The sequence below is a fragment of the Monodelphis domestica genome, chromosome 7 (genome assembly GCF_027887165.1).
Source record: "Monodelphis domestica isolate mMonDom1 chromosome 7, mMonDom1.pri, whole genome shotgun sequence".
Classification (NCBI taxonomy): Eukaryota; Metazoa; Chordata; class Mammalia; order Didelphimorphia; family Didelphidae; genus Monodelphis; species Monodelphis domestica.
Window position 1 is genome coordinate 93,077,282 of NC_077233.1, and position 21,286 is coordinate 93,098,567.

The 21,286-nt window shown below is 44.8% G+C and overlaps 1 protein-coding gene across 2 annotated transcripts in view; it reads left to right on the forward strand.

Moving 5' to 3' along the window:
* The window catches only part of NCKIPSD (NCK interacting protein with SH3 domain), a 28,751-nt gene that overhangs the window by 1,898 nt on the left and 5,567 nt on the right, over positions 1-21,286 (forward strand). The window contains exons 2-10 of one of the 2 annotated variants that reach the window (XM_007499821.3): positions 3,002-3,044; positions 4,950-5,062; positions 11,463-11,664; positions 14,606-14,690; positions 15,925-16,472; positions 17,480-17,650; positions 18,232-18,318; positions 18,443-18,581; positions 18,746-18,826. In XM_007499821.3, coding sequence (XP_007499883.2) covers positions 3,002-3,044; positions 4,950-5,062; positions 11,463-11,664; positions 14,606-14,690; positions 15,925-16,472; positions 17,480-17,650; positions 18,232-18,318; positions 18,443-18,581; positions 18,746-18,826 — 1,469 coding nt within the window. The remainder of the gene's footprint in view (positions 1-3,001; positions 3,045-4,949; positions 5,063-11,462; positions 11,665-14,605; positions 14,691-15,924; positions 16,473-17,479; positions 17,651-18,231; positions 18,319-18,442; positions 18,582-18,745; positions 18,827-21,286) is intronic. The other variant, XM_007499820.3, reaches the window with a different exon arrangement.

Consider the following 21,286-nt stretch of genomic DNA (forward strand, 5'->3'; position numbering starts at 1 on the left):
AAGCAGGCAGACTCCCAGCCTGGTGGCGATGAGGTCAAAACAGAGTACAGAAAGGAGTGAGGGGGGCAGATTAAAAGACCCTGGCACTTGTGCCTCCTTCAGTGTCTCCCCAGGTGCCAGGGCAGAGGTCCAGAGCATTTGGTCTGGTCACTTAATTTCTTCTCTCCCTTTCTCAATCTCTATGTTTCTACCTCTGTTGTTCAGTCATTTTTTAGTTCTGTCTGACTCTTTGTGACCCCTTTTGGGGTTTTCTTGGCAAAGATACAGGAGTGGTCTGCCATTTCCTTCTCCAGCTCATTTTCCAGATGAGGAAATGGAAGCAAACAGGGTTAAGTGACTTGTCTAGGGTCACCCAGCTAGTAAGTTTCTGAGGATGGATTTGAACTCATGAAGAGGACTCTTCCTGACTCCAGGTCTGGCACCCCATCTACTGTACCATTTTGGCAGCCATTAATTGATGACAAAATTGTGAAGTACAAGAGGAACCAGGACTTTACTTTTTGTTGATATTCCTTAATTTTTTTGGGGGGTAAGAGGGAGCCAAGTTTGATCAGTGATGGGGAGTGGGTTATTAGAAGCTGTGAGGGTTAAGGGTGGGATATAAAAGCCTTGTGGAGCCAAGTGGTACAGTGACTCCCCATGGTATTCGAAGGGTAAAAGGAAGTGGCACTCCTCCAGCAATTATCTTTCTTCCTGTTGGCAGTGTCTCCTGGGGGCCTTGGGGAGCTTTGTAGGAGGGTTCCAGCCAGTTCTTTGCTCCGAGTGTGGCATCAGACAGGATTTTTTTTTTTCTGATTTTGGTTCTGGCGTTCTGTACTCTTGCAGGTCTGACGTGAGTTGTCGCATCCAAGGTTGTGATCTGTGACATTTTAATACTCACGATGATGATAAAATGCCCTCTAAATGTGATTTAACATTAACAAAGTGTTTTCTTCTCAAAAATCCTAGACTCGGGGATGTGCTTAGCAATGTTAATATTCCAGGCTCTGCACTATGAGGCTGCTCTGTCCTTGTTCTGTGAGAAAGCCCAAGATAGGCAAGACTCAGCACTCTCCCCGTCCTGGCCTTGCCTCACCTCTACTAGCCTTAGCTGCCTGGCTTCTTTCCATTCTAAGTGAGGTCAACCACGGAACTTCACTGTCCCCCGGCTTACTCAAAGGCCTGTCTGTCCAGGGCCGTTTTCTTCTCCCCTCAGTAGGGCCAGGGCAAGACTGTACGCACCTCTACTAGGCAGCTTTCTTAGGAGTCGGTGTGGGGTGGTAGAAAGAGCTCTACATATGGGCATTGGAGGAATTAAGTTCCCTCGTCATCTGTGGAATGGTAGAGACGGGGTTTGGATTGGATGGTCTCTAAGGTTCTTTCCCTTTGGAGTCCTGTGATCCCATGAGGAAGTTCCAAGGAAATGAAGTACAAACTTTAGTCTAAGGCTCCAGACCCAGGAGAGACTTTGTCCTACTTCCTGATAGCTCCTGGGTCCCAGCCTCATTCGAGCCTTGCTTCAGCTTGGTCTGGGTGAAGGCCTTCTTAGAACTTGCTTCTGCAGGTGGTTACAGCGTTGCAGTGTATCCATACAAACCTGGCCCAATCGTGCCAAGGATTCTGATTGTGCAGTCACTGTCGTGCTCTTTGGCCCTTACTGGATGACGAAGGCCTATAGTCTGGCTACAAAGGCTCCTTCCTTGGGCTTCAGACCATCTTTTCTTGCCCTTAGAATCACTTCCACTTCCCTAGAGATTTCAGTGGCTATGGCTGTTTGGAAGTCTGTCCTCCTTATGACACTTTCCCCTTATCTGGGCCAGTGTATCCGATACATCTTTAGTGGAAAGATCATTGAATGAACAAGGGACTTAACGAGTCACCTGTGAACAGGAAATCCCCAATAACATTCCTGACAAGCAGTCCTCCAGCTTCCACTGGAAGGCTTCCCATGATGGAGAGGTCACTATTTCCTATTCCCATTTTCAGAGGGCTCTGTTAGAAAGCTTTTTCTTATGGTGGTCCTTCAAGGAGAGCTTTTGGCTCTGTTCTTTGGGGCCAAGTAGAAGAAATCCAATTCCTTTTCTTTGTCACAGCCCTCCTGATACTTGACAACAGCTATCATGTCATCCTTAAGTCTTCTCTTTCTAGGCTAAACATCTCCATTTCCTTCAACTCATCTAGAAGGCCCAAGTTTGAGCTCTGACTCCCAGTGCCTACTAAGTGTGTGATTTTGAAAAAGTGACTTAACCATTTCTTTGCTTCATCTGTAAGTGAGGATAATGCTTGCTTAATTCAGGGTAGTTGTGATGCAAAGCTCTTTGAAGAGACCTCTAGAAATGGAATTGTTATTACCGTTAGGAGTTTCCTTAGTGGTGGCTCACTCCTGTGCCATCTCTTTTCTTAAAGAGCTTATTTTGGTTTTTTATCTGTTTAAAGATTTTTTAAATTGATGCTTTAAAAAAAAACCATTTATTTGGAGCCTCCCTTGTAACAAATATAGTCAAATCAAACATTTCAACACATTTGTCATATCTGGAAATGTATATCATGCTACAGCAATAGTCTTTCCTCACTCTGCTGAAGGGCAGGGAACATGCTTCATCATGATTCCTGGGAAGTCATGATTGGACACTACATTGATCTGAGTTCTTCAATCTGTCAGTATTGTTTTCCTTTACATGATTATTATCATCTAAAAAAAATTCTCCCAGGTCTGTTTACTTCCTTTGCATCAGTTCGTGTAAAGCCTCCCAAGTTTTTGTAAATTCTTCATATTTGTCAATCATATTCCATGATGTGCTCTACCATTCATATCATCTTACCAATACTTGTCTCTTTTTGTTTCAAAACTCTTGCCTCTCACATCACCTTGGACCCATCCCCCAGAGTCAAGTCAGAGAGAAGACCTTGAAACTCTTAGAGATAACTTGACAGATCCTGAACCCCAGCTTTGGTCACCAGGGACTGCCTACTTCCCCAAATCCTCTTCAGTGTCTCTCATTGGTTTCCCTAATTACTACAGGTTGAAAACATTGAAGTTACTTTCTCATCAGGGGCTACAACAGGTGAGTTCCATCAACAGTTCCTAGATTTAAATATTGGTAGACTATTAGCTACTGTTTAGAGGAGGGACTTGTCCAAGGTCACACAGTGAATTAATGATAGAGCCTAAATTAGCAACCAAGTCTTCTAACTCCCAGATCAGACTCCTTTTTGCACTGTGTCACTCTGTCTCCATGGGTTCCTGACTGCAGCTTTGGTCAGGACACTGAATATCAAGGATATCTCTTCCAAGTACTACTTAAAGCCTACCTCCAAGAGGTGGTAGGTTACTACTCCAGAGGTAGTAGGTTCCCCCCTTGGAGGTCTTCAAGAAGAGGCCAAATGACCACTTATTGTGTATGATGTGATATGGATCCCTTTCTTGTATGGCCTTGAAGAGTTGACCACTGAAGTTACTTTCAATTCTCACATTTTGTGATTCTTTCAGGAATATCTGGCTGAGCTTTTAGGAGGTTTGTGCTGTTGAAGGTCATTTCAGGGTCCCTGGAAGGGGGAAAAGTAGGAGATGGAGGGGAGAAGTCAGTGTTGGACCTTATGCAGAGTCATCTAGATATTCCACAACACAGAGAATGTGAAAACTGGAAGGAACCTTGGAGACCACCCAATCTAACATCTTCATTTTACAGGGAAGGAAGCTGAACCCCAAAGAAGAAAAGAGCCTTCTCCAAGAACACCCACTGAACCAGTGGCAGAACTGGGACTAGAACCCATGTTTATTTTGGAACTTTTTTCATTGCATTAATCTGCTTATCTCTTCTGAGTTAGGTCCATCTCTTTCTTCATTATAGAGCAGAGACTGTGTGGAAGGAACCTTAGGATATCAAATATCAGAGCTACAAGGTGTCTTTAGTACACAGAACATAAAATATCAGAGCTGAAAGGAATCTGAGAACATAGAATGCCTCTATTTAAAAAAAGAAAATAAAAAACCTAAGGGCCTGAATTGGACAATCTTTCCAAGCACCTTTGTTTTTTAATTCTACTTGTATTGATATCTTTTGTTTTTAGACCACTTATTTAGGATTCCAGCCCTATCCCTTCCCCTACCTAAGGAGCCAACCACTGAACAAAGATTTAAAAAGGAAGAAAAGGCAGTTTAGTAAAATTAATCTTTTAATATATCAGCTGTGCCTGCAAATAGATATAATATTTCAAAACCATAGCTGCCTACCTCTGCAAGAGAAGAAGAAAGTGCATTTTTTCAATCCTTTCTAGGACCAGAAGGGCAGTTAGGTGGCAAAGTGGATAGAATACCAGGCTTGGTGTCAGGAAAACTTGAGTTCAAATCTAGCCTCAGTCATTATCTGTGTGACCCCAGGCAAATCACTTAACCCTATTTGCCTCAGTTTCCTCATCTGTAAAATGAGTTGGAGCTGGAAATGGCAAACAATTCCAATGTTTTCTTTTGCAAAGAAAACTCCAAATAGGGTCAAGAAGAATTGGACATGACGGAAGCAACTAAACAACAAAAACCAGGATCAGACTTGACCATCTCCTTAATCAGTTCTTCATCAGTTCAAAGAGGTCTTGCTAAAACTTATCTGAACTTTTTGTGTTCATTATTTCTTATGACACAGTCATTCCCTGATGTAAATATACCACAATTAGTTTAGCCATTCTTCAATGGATGTAGCATTCTACAAATGATGAAATTGAGGGCCACAGAGAAGTGACTTGCCTAAAGTCACACAGTGAGTTAGTGGCAAAGCCTAGACTCAAATCCATTTCTCTTTATTCCTAATATTGGGCCTTTTCCACTATATCTTCTCGTTCTGGACCCTAGTGAGACCAAGGATCCATAGCTCGACCTATCTTGATTCCCTTTTCAAGGAGAAAACTAGAAATACTTATTATTCCCAGGGATCACGCTCAGTCTTACCATATCTTCCTGTTTTCCCTTCCTCCAGGGTTTAGAGCAGGATGTCGTCCTCCAGTCCATTGATCGTGCCATTGAAGCAGTGCACAATGCAGCCATGAAGAATGGGGGCAAGTACAACCTGGAGCAGCGAGATGTCCTTCAGTAAGTAAGGGCCCAGCCAGCACTGAGGAGGGAGGGTAGGAGGTCTTGGAGTGCCCATTTTCTGTTTTTTTTTTCCTTCCTTTTCGTTGGAGATCAGTTCTCTTCCCTAGACTGAGATAATATAGCAGCCATTTAAGGGCCTGATTGGCACAGGCCCTTTGATTAGCTGTATTTTTCCTACCTGGGCTGGTTTGCCCTTTCTTGGGTAACTTAGTGAGTCATCTTCTTGGTTTAGCCCATTGCAGCTCAAAGACTCCTGAACTCAAACAGTCCACCAGCCTTGAGCTTATAACTGCGTACTGCCATGCCTATGAGGCAGGAAAAACATGTCATTTGTCCTATTTTACTACTGAGGAAATTGAAGCTCTCAGAGAGCATTCTCAAGGAGATAGAGCAAACCTAGGCTTCTGCCTAGGACTCGGATCCATTTCTTCCAACCCCAGGACAATCCAGCAAACATTTATTTGTTAAATGCCTATTGTATGTCAGGCCCTGTGCTTGAAAGGGGCTGGTGCAAGGCCTGGAAGGGGTGATGGGCACAGCCGCAGCAGCCACAGGCAGGGGGGCCATGGAAGAGATGCCAGGGTTGAAGGTGGCCGCCTGGGTCCATTCGTTTTGGTCTCTCACCCACTATATCCTCAGGGCTCTGGGCTAGGGATACAGAGATGAAAACAAATGCTGGCCTTGAGGAAGTTCTGTGTACACAGTGTGAACACAAGTATATACAAAGTATAGATAAAGTTAACAGAGCAGCTTCAGAAGGGAGAGAAGGTTGATGGCTGAGGGAATCTCGGAAAAGCTCTATTTGTGTGGAAGGTACTACCTCTTGGCAGTTTTGGAGCTGAGCCTTGAAGGAGGAGAAAGGGAAAAGAAGGGTGTGTATTGGGGGTTGGGAGCCAACTTGTACAAAGGGATGAAGGTAAAAGATGAACTGTCCTGTATGGTGGACAGTTAGGAGGCCAGTTTGATTCAAATGGAGAATTTGTGTAATACAAAAGGTTCCCAACTCAGCTCTGACATTTTTTAGTTATATGACCGTAAGCAGATAGCTTCACCTGCCTGGGCCTCAGTTTCCTCATTTTTTTTAATGATGGAATTGGATCAGATGATACCTGATGGCCTTTCCAACCCTAAATCCCAAGATTCTGTGAATTCCAAGCAGGTAGGAGGAATAGGAAGTAATATGCTGAGTTTTAGAAACATGCCATTAGAAGCCCTTACATAACTGGTGGAATTGAGGCCCCATGATATATTAGAAGGGATCCTAGTCTTGTCATCATAAGATAACTATGATAATTGTAAAAACGCAGAAATAAAAATAATTTATCACTTTTTATATGAGTGTAGGATTTGGGGTTTTTGTTTTAAAAGATTGCTCTATTGCAAAAGTAAATCATATGGAAGTAGGTTTTGAGTGATAATACATGTATAATTGAGTGGAATTGCTTGTCAGCTCCAGGAGGGGGGGGGGGAGGGAAGAAGGGAGAGAACACGAATCATGTAACCATGGAAAAATATTTGTAAAAATAAGTTAAATTATATTTAAATTTTTTTTTAATTAAAAAAAAGGTACCATGAGTCCCAGCTTTAAGGCTTACTAGTTCTGTAACCTTCAACAAGTCGCTTTCCTTTCTCTGGGTTTCAGTTTCTTTTTCAGCAAAATGGGGATGACAGAGCCTACAATATATATTTCAAAAGGTTGGCATGGAGAAGTAGTTTGCAAACCTACAGTGTTAAAAACAAAACAGGAACTGCTATCTGTGGGCACAAAAATGCTGATGGGCATGTTCCTTTTGGGAAACAAAATAACTGATTCACAAGGGGTGAAACATTATTCCAGGGAAGAAGGGGAGGGACCTTTATGTTTTAAAAATCCTTCCATGATATTTTTCCACTCATTTTGGAACTGACTCTCCAGTCAATCCCCCATTGTCCTTTGTGGATTCCTTGCCCACCAGTTTTACTGCTGGTTGAGATGCCACTTCAGGACTTCTCCCTCATTCCCAGGAATCCCTGAAATAAGTCAGATCCCAAGAGGTTTTCTGTACCTTCCTTTAGAAATCACATCTCTTTTGCCCATCCTGCCTCCCCCCCTCCTCCCCATGTTTTTACCTTTCTACTCTCTTCTCTCCTGTTTCAAAGCCAATATTCACTATGGTCTTGGCCATCTAGTTTTCCATTCCTGTTGGAGAACGAGTGGGGGGGGACCCAACTGAATGAGTTTCCTGGAATCCAGTTAGATTTAGGAGACCCAGAGTTTTCCCCTTTCCCCTAACCTTTTCCTTGACTTTTCATTTCCCACCTGAGACTTTCCTTTCTAGCCCTAGTGCTGGGGAGTGAACTCAAAAAAATGATTCTACAGGATCCCTAAGTACCCCTTCCATCTCCTGCTACTATCACTGTAACTGAATTCTCAAGTCTGGCATCTACTTCTCCTTTGCCTTCTCACCCTTCTCCTCACATGGATCCTCCACACAAGAATGTATTTACTAGGGTTTATTAACACGAGAATGCTGTGGGATAAGACCCAAATTCATATCCCAACTCAGCTACTCACTACCTGTTTAACTTTGACATGTCACTTCATGATGGGCCTCAGTTCCCAGGATTGAACTAGATAATTTCTAATGTTTTTCCTAGCTCTAAATTATATGGATATACAAATTCATTATGGTCTATTAGATCAGGTTAGTGTTGGAAACTTGGCTCTTCTATTTATTTTTCCCCCAATTACATGTAAAAACATTTTCCAACATTTTAAAAAAGAATTTTGAGCCTCAAATTCTCCCTCCTCCCCCCTGCCCCAACTGAGATGGTAAGCAATCTGTTATAGATTTTACAGGTGCAATTATGTAAAATATTTTTCCAAATTGTGGAAGGAAACGTGAACAAAAAAAAAGTGAAAAACAGTTTCAGGCTCCATTTCTTTTTTTTTTTTTGTTTTAAACCTTTACCTTCCACCTCAGAATCAATACTATGTTTTGGGCCTAAGGCAGAAGAGTGGTAAGGGCTAGGCGGTGGGGGTTGTGACTTGCCCAGAGTTACACAGCTAGGAAGTGTCTGAGGTTATATTTGAACCCAGCACCTCCCGTCTTCAGGCCTGGCTCTCAATCCACTGAGCTCCCCATCAGTTCTTTCTCTGGAAGCAGATGATATTTTTTGGAGTCCTTTGGAGTTGTTTTGGATTCTAGCTAAGTTATTTATAGTTGTTCATTGTTCAGTATTGCTGTTGCTGTGTACAATGTTTTCCTGGTTCTACTTATTTTATTGTTTTAGTTCATGTAAGTCTTAACAGGTTTTTCTGAGCTTTTCCTGCTTGCCATTTCTTAAAGCACAATAGTATTCCATTAAATTCATATTCTATAACTTAGTCATTCCCCAATGGATGGGCGTCCCCTCACTTTCCAGTTCTTTGCACTCACGAAGAGAGCTGCTTTAAATATTTTTGAACATATAAACCCTTTCCCTCTTTTTTTTTTATCTCTTTAGTATGCTAGCCTAGTAGTGGTATTGCTGAACCAAAAAGTATTTACTGTTTTATAGCCCTTTGGCCATAGGTTCAAATTGCTCTCCAAAATGGTTGAATCCATTCACAACTCTATCAATAGTTTCTCAGTTTTCCCAAATCTCCTTTATGTTTTGTCATTTTCCTTTTCTGTTGTAATAGCCAATTTGATAGATGTAGGGTGGTTTTAATTGGCATTTGTCTAACAGTGATTTAGAGCATTTTTTCACATGACTATGGATATCTTTAATTACTTCATCTGAGAACTGCCTGTTCATATCCTTTGATTATTTATCATATGGAGAATGACTTGTATTTAAATATATTTGACTAATTTCTCTATGTATTTGAGAAATGAGACCTTTATTAGACTTGTAAAAACTTCTGTTTATCCTTTTCTCTCTCCTTTCATTCTGTTCATCCTCAAGTGTTATGCTTCTGATTACCACAATCTCAATTTGCTCTCTTTTCTATCAACCCCCACCTCTTCTCTTATACTCTTTCTCTCCTGCTTTTCTGTAGGGTAAGATAAATTTCTATACCTAATTGATTGTGTATTTCCCTTACCTTCTGTCTTGAAACCAATATTGGTTCCAAGGCAGAAGAGCGGTAAGGGCTAGGCAATGGGGGTTAAGTGACTTGCCCAGGGTCACACAGCTGGAAAGTGTTTGAGGCCAGATTTGAATCTAGGACCTCCCCTCTCTAGGCCTGGCTCTCAATCCACTGAGCTACCCAGCTGCCCCTTCTTTGAGCCAATTCTGATGAGAGTAAGTGGGTTTCAAGTGCTCCACTTCCCCCATCCCCATCTTCCCCTCCACTGTAAAAGCTTTCATGCCTCTTTTTATGTGAGATTGTTTATCCCTCCTATTTCTCCCTTCCCTCTTCTTCCCATTCATTCCTCTTTCTCACTCCTTAATTTAATATAATTTTTAAAAATATCCCATCATACTGAACTCATATCCTTGCCCTCTGTCTCTGTATACTACTTCTAACTGCCCTAATATTGATAAAGTTCTTAGGAATTATAAGAATCATCTTCCCATGTAGGTAGGTAAATAATTTAAATTTCTTGAATATCTTTTGATTTCTCTTTCCTTTTTACTTTTTTATGCTTCTCTTGAATCTTGTTTTTGTGAGTCAGATTTTACATTCAGCTCCCATCTTTTCAGCAGGAATGTTTGAAAGTTTTTGATTTCATTGAATACTCAATTTTTTTCCCTGCAGAATTATGCTCAGTTTTACTGGGTAAATGGTTCTTGGTTGAAGTTCTAGCTTCTTTGCCCTCTGGAATAGCCTGTTTCTGGTCTCCCAATCCTTTAATGTAGAAGCTAATAAATCTTGTGTTATTCTGACTATGGCTACATGATATTTGAATTGTTTCTTGGCTCCTTGCAATATTTTCTCGATCTGGAAGTTTTGGGATTTGGCTATAATATTCCTGGGAGTTATCCTTTTGAGAGCTTATCAGGAAGCAATTAGTGGATTCATTTGATTTCCATTTTAGTCTCTGACTCTTGAATATCAGAGCAATTTTCCTTGATGATTTATTGAAAGATGATGTTTAAGTTCTTTTTTTGATCATGACTTCCAGGTAGTCTAATAATTCTTAGATTATCTCTCTTGGATTTATTTTCCAGGTCAGTTGTTTTTCCAATTAGATAGTTCACATTTTTTTCTATTTTTTTCATTCTTTTAACATTGTTTCTTGATGTCTCATGGAGTCATTAGTATCCACTTGCCCCATTCCAATTTTTAAGATATGTTTAAGATATTCTTGAGTTAGCTTTTATACCACCTTTTCCATTTGGTCATTTCTATTTTGTAAAGAGTTCTTTTAATCAGTGAATTTTTGTACCTTTTCCCCCAAAGGGTCAATTCTGCCTTTTAAGAAATTTTTCTCTCTAGTGGATTTTTGTGTCTCTTTTACTATTGACCTATTCTATTTTTTAAGACATTATTTTCTTCATTATTTTTGGTGCCTCCTTTGCCAAGCTGTTGACTCTTTTTTCTTGATTTTACTGTATCACTTTTATTTCTTTTCCCAACTTTTCTTATACCTCTCTTATTTTATTTTTAAAATCCTTTTTTGAACTTCTCCATTAATTCTTTTTTTAAAAAACTCATACCTGTTGTCTTGGAATCAATACTGGGTATTGGTTCTAAGGCAGAAGAGTGAGTGGTATGGGCTAGGTAATGGTGGTCAAGTGACTTGCCCAGGGTCACACAGCTGGACTTGCGTCAGAGGCCATATTTGAACCCAGGGTCTGAGGCCATATTTGAACCCAGGGCCTCCCATCTCTAGGTCTGACTCTCAATCCACTGAGCCACCCAGCTGCCCCCTCCATTAATTCTTTCTGGATTTGAGACCAATTCATATGTTTCTTGGAGCCTTTGGATGCAGCAGTATTGACTTGTTGTCTTCTGAGTTTGCGTTTTGATCTTCCCTGTCACCAAAATAACTCTATTTTGAGTTTTTTTGTTGTTATTGTTTGCTTATTTTCCTGGTGTTTCCTGCTTGTTTGCTTAAGAGCATTATAAGTTTGTAAGACACTTTTTTGTCACAACTTCGTTTTGAGGTAGGAAATATATGTATTATTATTCTAGTTTTCCAAAGGAGGAGACAGGCTCAGAGGTTGAATAACTTGCCTAAGGTCATGCAGCCAATTAATGGCCAAACTAGGATTGTAACCCTGGCCCTCAGACTCTAAATCCAGAATTCTTTCCAGTACACCATCCTATCTCTAAAGAACAGCAGTATTTATGTTCCTTCACATAACCAGGTATAATGACAACATTTTCACTGCTGTGAAGAGTTTCACCTCAACTCAATATGGAGTTTCTCAAAGGCCCCAGATTGCCTGGATCTCAGTTATCTACCCTTTCCTTCCCCTGCAGGAAGCTGATCCACCATAGGAAGGAAACATTGTTCCGCAAAAGTCACACCGCAAGTCCAGTGACTATGACCCCTTCATCCAGTGACCATCACCTGGATGCCACTGCCAGTAGGCAGCCCAATGGAGTTTGCAGGACTGGCTATGAGAGGCAGCACAGCCTGCCCAGTGCTGAGTTTCTGGGAGAGGACTGTGCTTCTTACCAGGTATTGAGGGATGGTTCAGGAATAACTGCTATCAACAGTTCTGTAAATTTATCAAGAGCAAGAAGTCTTATAGTGAGATTCACATATCTGTGAATATGAAACTTGGGAAAAAATCACATCTTTACTTTTCCAGATCTCTTTGAAATTTAACATTATCTTCATTTATTCACTAACATTAACAAACATTATTCTTAAAAGGGATCATAAAATACCTGTATAACCCAGCTTGTCAGCTCTGGGAGGGGGTAGGGAAGAAGGGAGAGAGGCAATATGGATCATAAAACCTCAGAAAACTTATGTGGAAATTTGTTATTAAAAAAAAAGAAAACTGAAAAAAAAATGCTGTAGAAGCTTGGCCAGGATGGCTGTAACATAATGTATATTAAGAAAAAGTGTTGTAATTAGATTGTAGAATATCTTGAATGCCATGTTCAGGTATTAATACTCTTTTTTAGGCAGTGGGAAACCATACTTCATTAGAAATTACATGAGCATTAGTGTAAAGGATATTAAAAATAAGGAAGACTAGTTTGGAAGTTAATACAAGAGTCTGCCCAAGTTAATAAGGTCCAGGATCATTTGATGAACTCTTATCCAAGAACTTCTTGAATGTAGGGATCGTTTCACTTTTCATATTTGTATCCCTTATGCATAGCACCATGCTTGGCACATTTAGGTGCTTAATAAGTTCCTGTCAATTGCAGATTTTCCCCAATAAATAAATAAGTAAATGGATAGATATATAGATAGACAAATAAAAATAAAAGGGGATTGATCATAAGCTTCATTGGATTGCCAGAGGGTGTCCATGACACAAGAAAGGTTGAGAACCTTTGAATTAAAGGGCCTAGGCTGTCCAGCCTCTAATTAGCAAGGCCTGGACATGGATCTAACTAGAAACTGTAGACACTAGGAGTCCAGAGTCTAACACAAGCAAGATTGTAGACTAGATTATATTAGCTTTTAGGAAAGGAAGTGGAAATCACTGGCCGCTGGCAAGAGTTCCTCAAGGGAAGCTCATGCCAGACTAGCATAATGTTCCCCTTTGCTAGGATTCTTAGACTGTTAAGTCTGAAGCTGTTGTCATCGTATATAGACCTAGATTTCAGCCAGGCCTTTGGCTTTCTGTCATGACGCCCTTGTGGACAAGATGGAGAGATAAGTCGAACCAAAACATACTTAGAACTGGTAGAATGGTTAGACCCAAAGAGAAGGGAGTGATCGATGTTAGCCAGGAGGTGTGTCTTTAATGAATGCTTTAGACTTGGAGAAAGGCACAGATGGCAGGTTTCCAGATTACTTGGGAGAGAGAAAACTCCAAATGAATGACAAAATCAGGCTCTAAAAAGACCTTAACAGGCTAGAATGGAGCAAAGCTATTAAATAAATGAAGTTTCTCCTTGAATTAAAAAAAATCCGCTGTGCCAGTGTAGAGTGGGGGAGGTGAGAGAAGAGGCAACCAGGTAGCCTGGTGGATAGAGCACTGGCCCGGGAGTCAGGAAGATATAAGATCAAATCCAGCTTTAGGCCTTTAGACCCTGCACAAGTCACTGTTTGCCTCAGCTTTTTCAGCTGGAAAATGGAGGTGAATAGCACTTATCTCCCTGAGTTGTTGAGAGGATATGTGTGTGGTATTTAGTATAGTGTCTGGCACATGATAGGTGCTATATAAGTGCTTGTTGTTGTTAATTCTGTTTTGTTGTACAGTAGTTCCTGTGAAAAAGATCAGGAGATTTAATGGCCCACAATTTTCAGATGACTCAGTAGTATGTTGATAGTTCAGAAGGTTGATGTGATCTTGGGCTTCATTAAGAAAGGCATAGTCTGGCGCAGCTAGCTCAGTGGATAGAGAGCCAGATGTAAGGATTGGAGGTTTAAATCTGGCCTCAGACGTTTCCTAGCTGTGTGACTTAAGTGCACGTCCCTTACGTCCAGTTGTCTAGCCCTTACCACTCTTCTGCTGTGGAACCAATATTTAATAATGATTCTAAGGTAGATGGTAAGAGTTGGAAAAAAAGAACAGAAAGAAGGAAGGAAGCAAGAATAGATGGATGCATGGTTGGATCTCCAGACCGAGAAGCAGTCGTCTTCTTGCCCTTTGCCCTAGTCAGACCATATATGGGAGTCACTTCAAATTCTGAAAGGATGTTGAAAACTTGTGGAATGACCCGAGAAGGCGACCAGGACAGGGCGGGCAAAAGAGTCATGCTCTGTGAGGATCGGTTAAAGGAACTGGAGCGGAGAAGATGTAGTGGCGACTATGAAAGGGTTTGAAGGGTCGTGGCATGTAGGGGGCATTAAACTATTTCTGTTTAGTCCAAGAGAATAAAGGTAGGCACAGTGGTAGGTGGTTTCTTAAATATAGTGACTTAGAGAGACAGTATAGTGTGGGAGTGAGGAATCTGGCTTCTGAGTCAGAAAGACCCAAGTTCAAGTCTGTCTTGGACACATATTGGCTCCATTACCCCAGAAAAGACATTTAGTCTTTTGATACCTCAGGCAACTCAGACTTACTAGGTGGCAAGGCAGAATTGTACTGGGAGAATGGATTTCCACACTGGGAGTTCCCCAAACCAGTGATGATATGGATCTGGAGGGAAAAAAAATACCTGAGAAGTCTCTTTCCATTCATCAGAACTGTTTAACAATGTGATAGGCTGGATAGTGGAGTAGCCACTTTCCTGTCATTGGAGGTAGTCAGAAAAAGGCTGAGAAACTGCCATGATGGGGCGTTTGGGCCGGATGAACTCTCTGCACACTGCGGGCTTCCTGAGGCCTGGATGGGGAGCTGTGCTGGAATAGGAACAGGGTAGGGATGGGGGTGGTCATCAAGGTAGAGCTGAAAAAGAGGAGGCGTGGGGAGCTGCCAGCACCTTGTTTCTAATGTCAGGATGAGCAGCTTTGGGATGTTGCCGCATCAGACTCACTCTCTTTCCTACAGGTCCCACCACATCCGCGGCGAGTGGCTTCCATCACACCCCCCCCACCAGGGAAACGGCGGCCCGTCCCAGTGGGCTCCGTGAGAGGTAAAGGGGCCTTTGTGCAGGCTGGGAGTGGATGCTGCAAAAGGGCTGGGAGAGGCAAAGTCACTCAGCACCTCCTCAGTAGCCCCTTCAGGTTGGGTGGCGGGTGAGCCTCCCATCCTTGGGTCACTGGTCACTCTGGGCGTTAGAGACAGGAATTATTTTTAGGTCTCCCCCGTTTCCCCAATTCTGGAATATAATGCCCTCAGCTAGACATACTCTGAGCCTTCTCTTGGCAATCACTGGTTTGGGGAAGGAGAGGTGGTGCCAACTGTCCTGTTTGCACGTGTGGAGGGGTGGTGTCGTATAGAGCATTCATCTTGGAGTCCAGATGCAAATCCAGAATGTGACTGTCACCTGTATGACCTTGGACTTTAGCTCTAGCCTCAGTTTCCCCATTCACAAAAGGGGATGATAATTATCTTCCCGAAGTACTTGACAGGCTTGTAGTAAGTGAAGTAGCTCATCAGCCTTGAAGCGCTGTAGACGTGTAAGCTGTTGCTCTTCATAGTAATGTCGCCATTAATCATCACCATTCCCTCGGCCAGGTCTCTGTGGGCTCTTAAATGTGTGACCACGCGTGGACCAGGGGAGCCCTTGAGTGGTTGACATTTTCCCAGGGTAGCTGCTGCCCTCGTCCTCCCACTTAGCCTCCAGCCCCCACCCCCACCATCAGTGAAGGAAAGAAGGGGAGGCAGAGGGAGAAAGCTAGAAGAGTCAAAGGCAGACGGGCACATAAGAAGAGCTAGCTTTATAGAGCGCCTTAAAGTTGGCAGGAGGCTTCACAGAGCTGTTAAGCTCAGAAATTAGGGAGCCAGCAGAGAGAGAAACATATACTTACTGGGGTACAGAATTCCATCTTTCCCTACAGAGAAGTAGAAGGGGAATAAGACAAGGGAAGGGGGAGGTAACTAGAGGGAGGGGCAAACAGTGAAAGACAATAGAGCAGGATACAAAAATGAATGATGTGGAAAAAGGTATTGAGTGATAGATCATACATGTATAACCCAGTGGAATTGTTTGTCGGCTCTGGGAGGGGGGAGGGAAAAGAGAAGGGAGAGAACACGAATTATGTAACCATGGGAAGAAACTTGAATTAAAAAAAACCTTAAAAAAAGAAAAATCAGGGAGCCAGGTGGAAGAGCAGACAGCTGGGGAGGAAAGGGATGAACAGCAAGCAGAGGAATATGTCCAAGGCCCCATTTAGAGCTTTGGGGTTTTTGTCTCCTTTCTGCAGGCAGCCCTGACGCCCGTCCTGATGCTCCGACTCGAGGGAGCTCCCTGTCCAGCAACTCCTCAGTCAGCACCACATCCCTGGACACACTCTATACGGGATCCAGCACCGGGGAGCCGGGACCCCCCACAGCTGCCTCGAGCCCCAGCCACACGCCTCCTCCTATTCCTAGTCGAAGCAGTGCCCGGGGTGCTGTTCCCAAACCCTCTGCCTTACAGAACCAGAGCACTGCTCCAGAGCCTCCTGGGACCACGGAGGGCCCTCCTGAGAAGGATGAACAGGGGGCGGCTGAAGCCCCCGCCCCCGATCTGGAGGCCCTTAGCAGCCTGACCCTCGAGGAGCCCGAAAAGAAGGAGGAGGCCCCTGTGGCCCCAGTAGCTGTGCCTTCGACAATCGGGGCAGAACTGATGGAGCTGATCCGACGCAACACCAGCCTGAGTCACGACCTGTGCCGTGTGGCCATTGGGGTTGTTGTCGGTCATATCCAGAGCTCGGTCCCAGCCGTGGCAGGTGTCATGGAGCAGATCCTCATCTCCCTGGTGGAGAGCAAGGTACGGCCTAGAGAGCTGGCGGGTAATGGAACGTGCATCCCATCAGGCATCCTGGTCTCCTTACTGTGGGCCTAGGCCAGAGGGGGTCAGGACGAGACGAATCAATAGCCTGGGACTTGGCTTGTAGGGAGCACTGAATTGGGGGGAGACCAAGAGCAAGAGCAGGTCTGGCTCCTGCCCTAAGACCAAGGAGCCTCAAGGCAGAGCCCTGGAGTCAGGGCCAAGCAGAATAGGACGGTGGGATCCTTCTCTCCCCGGGTCTCCAACAGGGCGTAGACGGATTCTTGATGTAACCAGGCTCAGCTCAGTTAGATGGGAGGATAAATCTTTAAAAAAAAAAATTTAGGGGGCAGCTGGGTGGCTCAGTGGATGGAGAGCCAGGGCTAGAGATGGGAGATCCTGAGCTCAAATGTGGCCTTAGACACTTCCCAGCTGTGTGACCCCGGGCAAGTCACTTGACCCCCATTGCCTAGCCCTTACCACTCTTCTGCCTGGGAACCAGTACACAGTACTGACTCCAAGACGGAAGGTAAGAGTTTTTCATTAAATTTTCTTTAATTTTATTAAATGTACACATGATTTTTCAGGATGAATCTTTTTTGAGAGAAATAGGCCGCTTGATTGGAGGTGGTTGTGGTGAAAGATTTATGCTGTTTTTCTTCCTTTCTTTCTTGGAGCATGAGGGCTTCTGTATCTGTAGCAGAAAGAGCTCTGGAGTCAAAGATCAATTTTGGGGTCAAGCCTGGAGGTTATGGACTGTTTGAATGGAGAGATGTGGTCCAGAGTTCCTAGTCTGAGGGAAGAGATGGGCATGAACCCAACAGAATCTGGTTTACATTCAATAGGAGCAAAAGTTGAAGGGTCAATCCTAGAAGGCTGTCTGGAGGAGATGTCCTGTGCACGGAGGCTTTCCAGACTGATACAGTGGCTGGCCTGGGAGGGGAGGGGCCATCTGAGACTTCCTTGACTAATGATGCCGTCTGGGTCCTGGGGGTTGGGGAGAACAGGACTTGAGCTCAGCCCTGCCCTCGGGCCAGGTGTGCCATGACCAGCATCGACTGGAGGTGATTTTCGCAGACTTGGCACGGCGTAAGGATGATGCTCAGCAGCGCAGCTGGGCCCTCTATGAGGACGAGAACGTCATCTGCTGCTACCTGGAAGAGCTGCTCCGAATCTTGGTGGGCAGCCTGGGGGCGGAGATGGGGGGTTTCAGGGGGGAGAGGAGGGCTCACCCGCGCTCCAGGGACGTGCTTTTTCAGGGTGGTGCCCTTGAGGCGCAGAGTTTTCCTGCTTCCTTCTCAGAGTTCTACACGCACGGGAACATGCTCTGTCCTTCTTTGATCCTCCCTTTTCTGTGGGGACCACAGTGAGAGGGTGGGGGCAGTGAAGAGGCCACCTCACATGTCTCCTTGGTGCTGTGCGAGGCTACCTCAGTGGATGGAGAGCCAGACCTAGAGACTTCCCAGCTGTGTGACCCTGGGCAAGTCCCTTGACCCGCACGGCCTAGCCCTTCCTGCCTTTCTACCCAGTATTCTAAGATGGAAGGTGAGGGTGTCGAGGGAGTGAGGGAGTGAGCCCAGAGCTCGGGCCACAGAACGTAGACTGGAACGGGCAAAGAAGAAATGGAAATAAGGCGCCCTGAGCAGGGCGAAGAAGGAAAGCTGTCCCTGCACACCAGGGGTGGCCGCCCGTGGGCCTGGGACCAGAGGGCTGGGCCTCTCATCGCCCACCCCTCTGCGCCCTCCATTGTCCCTTCCAGACAGACGCAGACCCAGAAGTTTGTAGGAAGATGTGTCAGAAGAATGAATTTGAGCCGGTCCTCTCCCTGGTGGCCTATTATCAGATGGTAAGGGCTGGGCACAGGAAAGGGAGCCCCGCTTCTGCCCTCCATCGCCCCCAGGAGTCAGAGCGGCTGGGGGGGCGTGGGGGGTGGACACGGATCAGGACCGACGGCTTCTCCCCCCCCCCAGGAGCACCGGGTTGCCCTCCGCCTGTTACTTCTGAAGTGCTTTGGGGCCATGTGTAGCCTCGATGCGGCTGTCATCTCCTCGCTGGTCACATCCATCCTGCCCATGGAGCTGGCTCGGGACATGCAGACGGACACCCAGGGTGAGGGCACAGACTGAGACTTTCCTTCCCTCTGAGCCTCCGGAACCCCCTCTACCCTTCCCCAACTCAGGGGTCCAGGCCCCGAGTCTCCCAGCGCCCCCGCCTGCTCCTGCTCCGGGTCAGCCTGGGCTCCGAGCCAGGACTTTTCCCTCTTCCTTCCCCAGACCACCAGAAGATGTGTTACTCGGCCCTGGTCCTCACCATGGTGTTCTCCATGGGCGAGCCGCTCCCTTATCACCACTACGGTAAGGAGGCCGGGGGAGGCTGGGGGCCGGGGAGGCTTGTTCTGCTGGGGCCTCGCGGCTCCTGTGGCTGGCAGAGAATCCGTGCAGGACTCGCCGTTCTGCCCGCCATTCCCTGGGCCTTCAGACGGGGCCCCTCCCGTTTCTAGGCCTCGGTTTCCTCCTCTGTAAGATAACAAGGTTAGACGAGGCTGCGTGCCATCCGTCGAGGCCTGGGAGCCCCTGCTCCGAAGCCTGCATTTAAATGCACCCTACGTAGGATCACAAGGGAACAAGGGTTTTAAACGTAGTTATGAACATCTGTGTTTAAAACCCCGTCCTGCAGGATCCTGGCAGCAGATCCCCCGGAGCTCTGACTGCTGAAGCCCTTTGCCTGGTGCTCCCCGCTCCTGGCTCACACCGCCCGGGCTCCCAGCTCTCCCACGGGGGGAGCCCAGGGTTTCCTGGATCCAAGGCCAGCTCTGTCAGGCCTTCCTGTGCCCGGGATCAAATTCAGTAAAATAGCTAACACGTTTTTCAAAGCAACAAGACTGTGGGAATGCCAGGCAGCGTGATGATGATGACAACAATAATACTCATGACTAGCAGGGGAAGCAGGTGGCAAAGTGAGTTCAGCCTCAGATCCTTCCTAGCTGTGTGACTGTGGGTAAGTCACTTAACTTAAACCTCAGTTCCCTCAGCTGTAAAATGGGGATAATAATAGTACCTACCTGTCAGAGTTACTCTGATAATTATTGTAAAGCACTTAGCACAGTGTCTGGCCCTTAGTAAGGGCTATATAAATGTTGATTATTGTTATTACTATACATATATTTTATATGGTTTTATACTATTGTGTATATATGTGTATATAGGAGTTTTTCTACTGTTATGTAGCATTATTATATATCTTTTTGCATAGCATTTTACACATTTCATTTGCTCCTCACAACAGTTCTGCAAGGCAGGTACTATTCTATCCTCATTTTTCAAAAAAGTTATTTTATTTTCTCAATTACATGTATACATCTCCATTTTGAAGATGAGTAAACTGCTGCTGAGAGGTTAAGAAACTTGCTCAGGGGTCAGCTGGATGGCTGAGTGGATACAGAGACAGGCTTGTAGACAGGAGGTCCTGGATTCAAATCTGACCTCAGATACTTCCTAGCCGTATGACCCTGGGTGAGTCACTTAATCCCAATTACCTAGCTACTTACTACTCTTCTGCCTTGGAACCAGTACTTAATATCAATTGTAAGATAGAAGCTAAGGTTTAAAAAATTCCACAATCTAGCATCATACAGGTTCATAGAAGATTTTTCATTATGGAGCATGAGCTGTTTGGGTTTTGTGAGGTACAGCAGCCTAGGTGGAGGGCTGCCTGGAAAAGTAGGGCCATCAGGCAAGGCCACGTCAACTCACAAACCACGTGCCTGCAAGGACGGCACTGCTTTCGGCATAAATAGAGTCGCCCAAAAGGAGAGTTGGCTTTGGGAAGAGGTGGAGGAGATGGAATCAAGTTTATACATTGAGTTTTAGGCGCTGGCAGGACACATCCAGCAGGTAGTTGTAGATTTGGGACTAAAGTTCTGAAGAGAGACGGTTAAGGCTGGCTCAATGGATATTCCAAAAAGAGACTCAAATTAGATTAAAAAAATAGATATTCAAACATCTCACCAAGAGAGTATGGAAAGCATAGAAAAACCCCTAGAAGAGGCTCTTCACAGACAGTCCTACGTAAGGGTTCAGGAGTAGAGCACAGTGAATCAGGAAAAAGATACTGAGAAAGAGCCAGTTAAACAGGAAGAGAATGAGGAAGAAAGAGCAATGTCCCGGGAAGTCTCGGGACGGACATGAGAGTACTAAGTGAGAAGGAGGCAGTCACTGAAGGTTGCAGAAAAGTCAAGAGAGCTGAAGCCAGAAAAAGGCCACCAGATTTATCAGTTAAGACCTCATCTGTGAGTCCGGTCTTGGTTCTGGAGAGCAGCTCATGGAACTGAAGTGAGCTTTCCTCTTTTTCAGAGGTGGGACGTATCAGGGCTGTGAGGTGGCATGTGCTCTCTGGCTCAGATTGTCGGCCACTTTTGTTTCTTTATTTTTCTTTGTAACGAGAGAGGGAGCATATCGGGAAATACCATGACACAAAAAGCGTTGATAAAACAAAAAAAAGAGGTCACCCGAGACCTTTACAAGGGTGGTTTTGTTTGAGTGATGAGGTCAGAAGCCAGATTGCAGGCTCTTTTGAGGAGTGAGTGGGAGGCGGTGAAGGAGCTGTATAGCAGGTAGAGGCAGGGGAGAGACTCAGTGATAGATAGTGATAGATGGAGGAGAGAGCAAAGTCACAGGAAGAGTTGAAGAATTGCCAGTGGAGGCCAACTTTCAGATAAGGTGGAAGGGAGTAGGCTCAAGGACACCGGTGGAAGGAATTAACATTGATAAAGAAGGACCAGCTCATCCTCTAAGATAAGGAGAAAATGAGGGAAG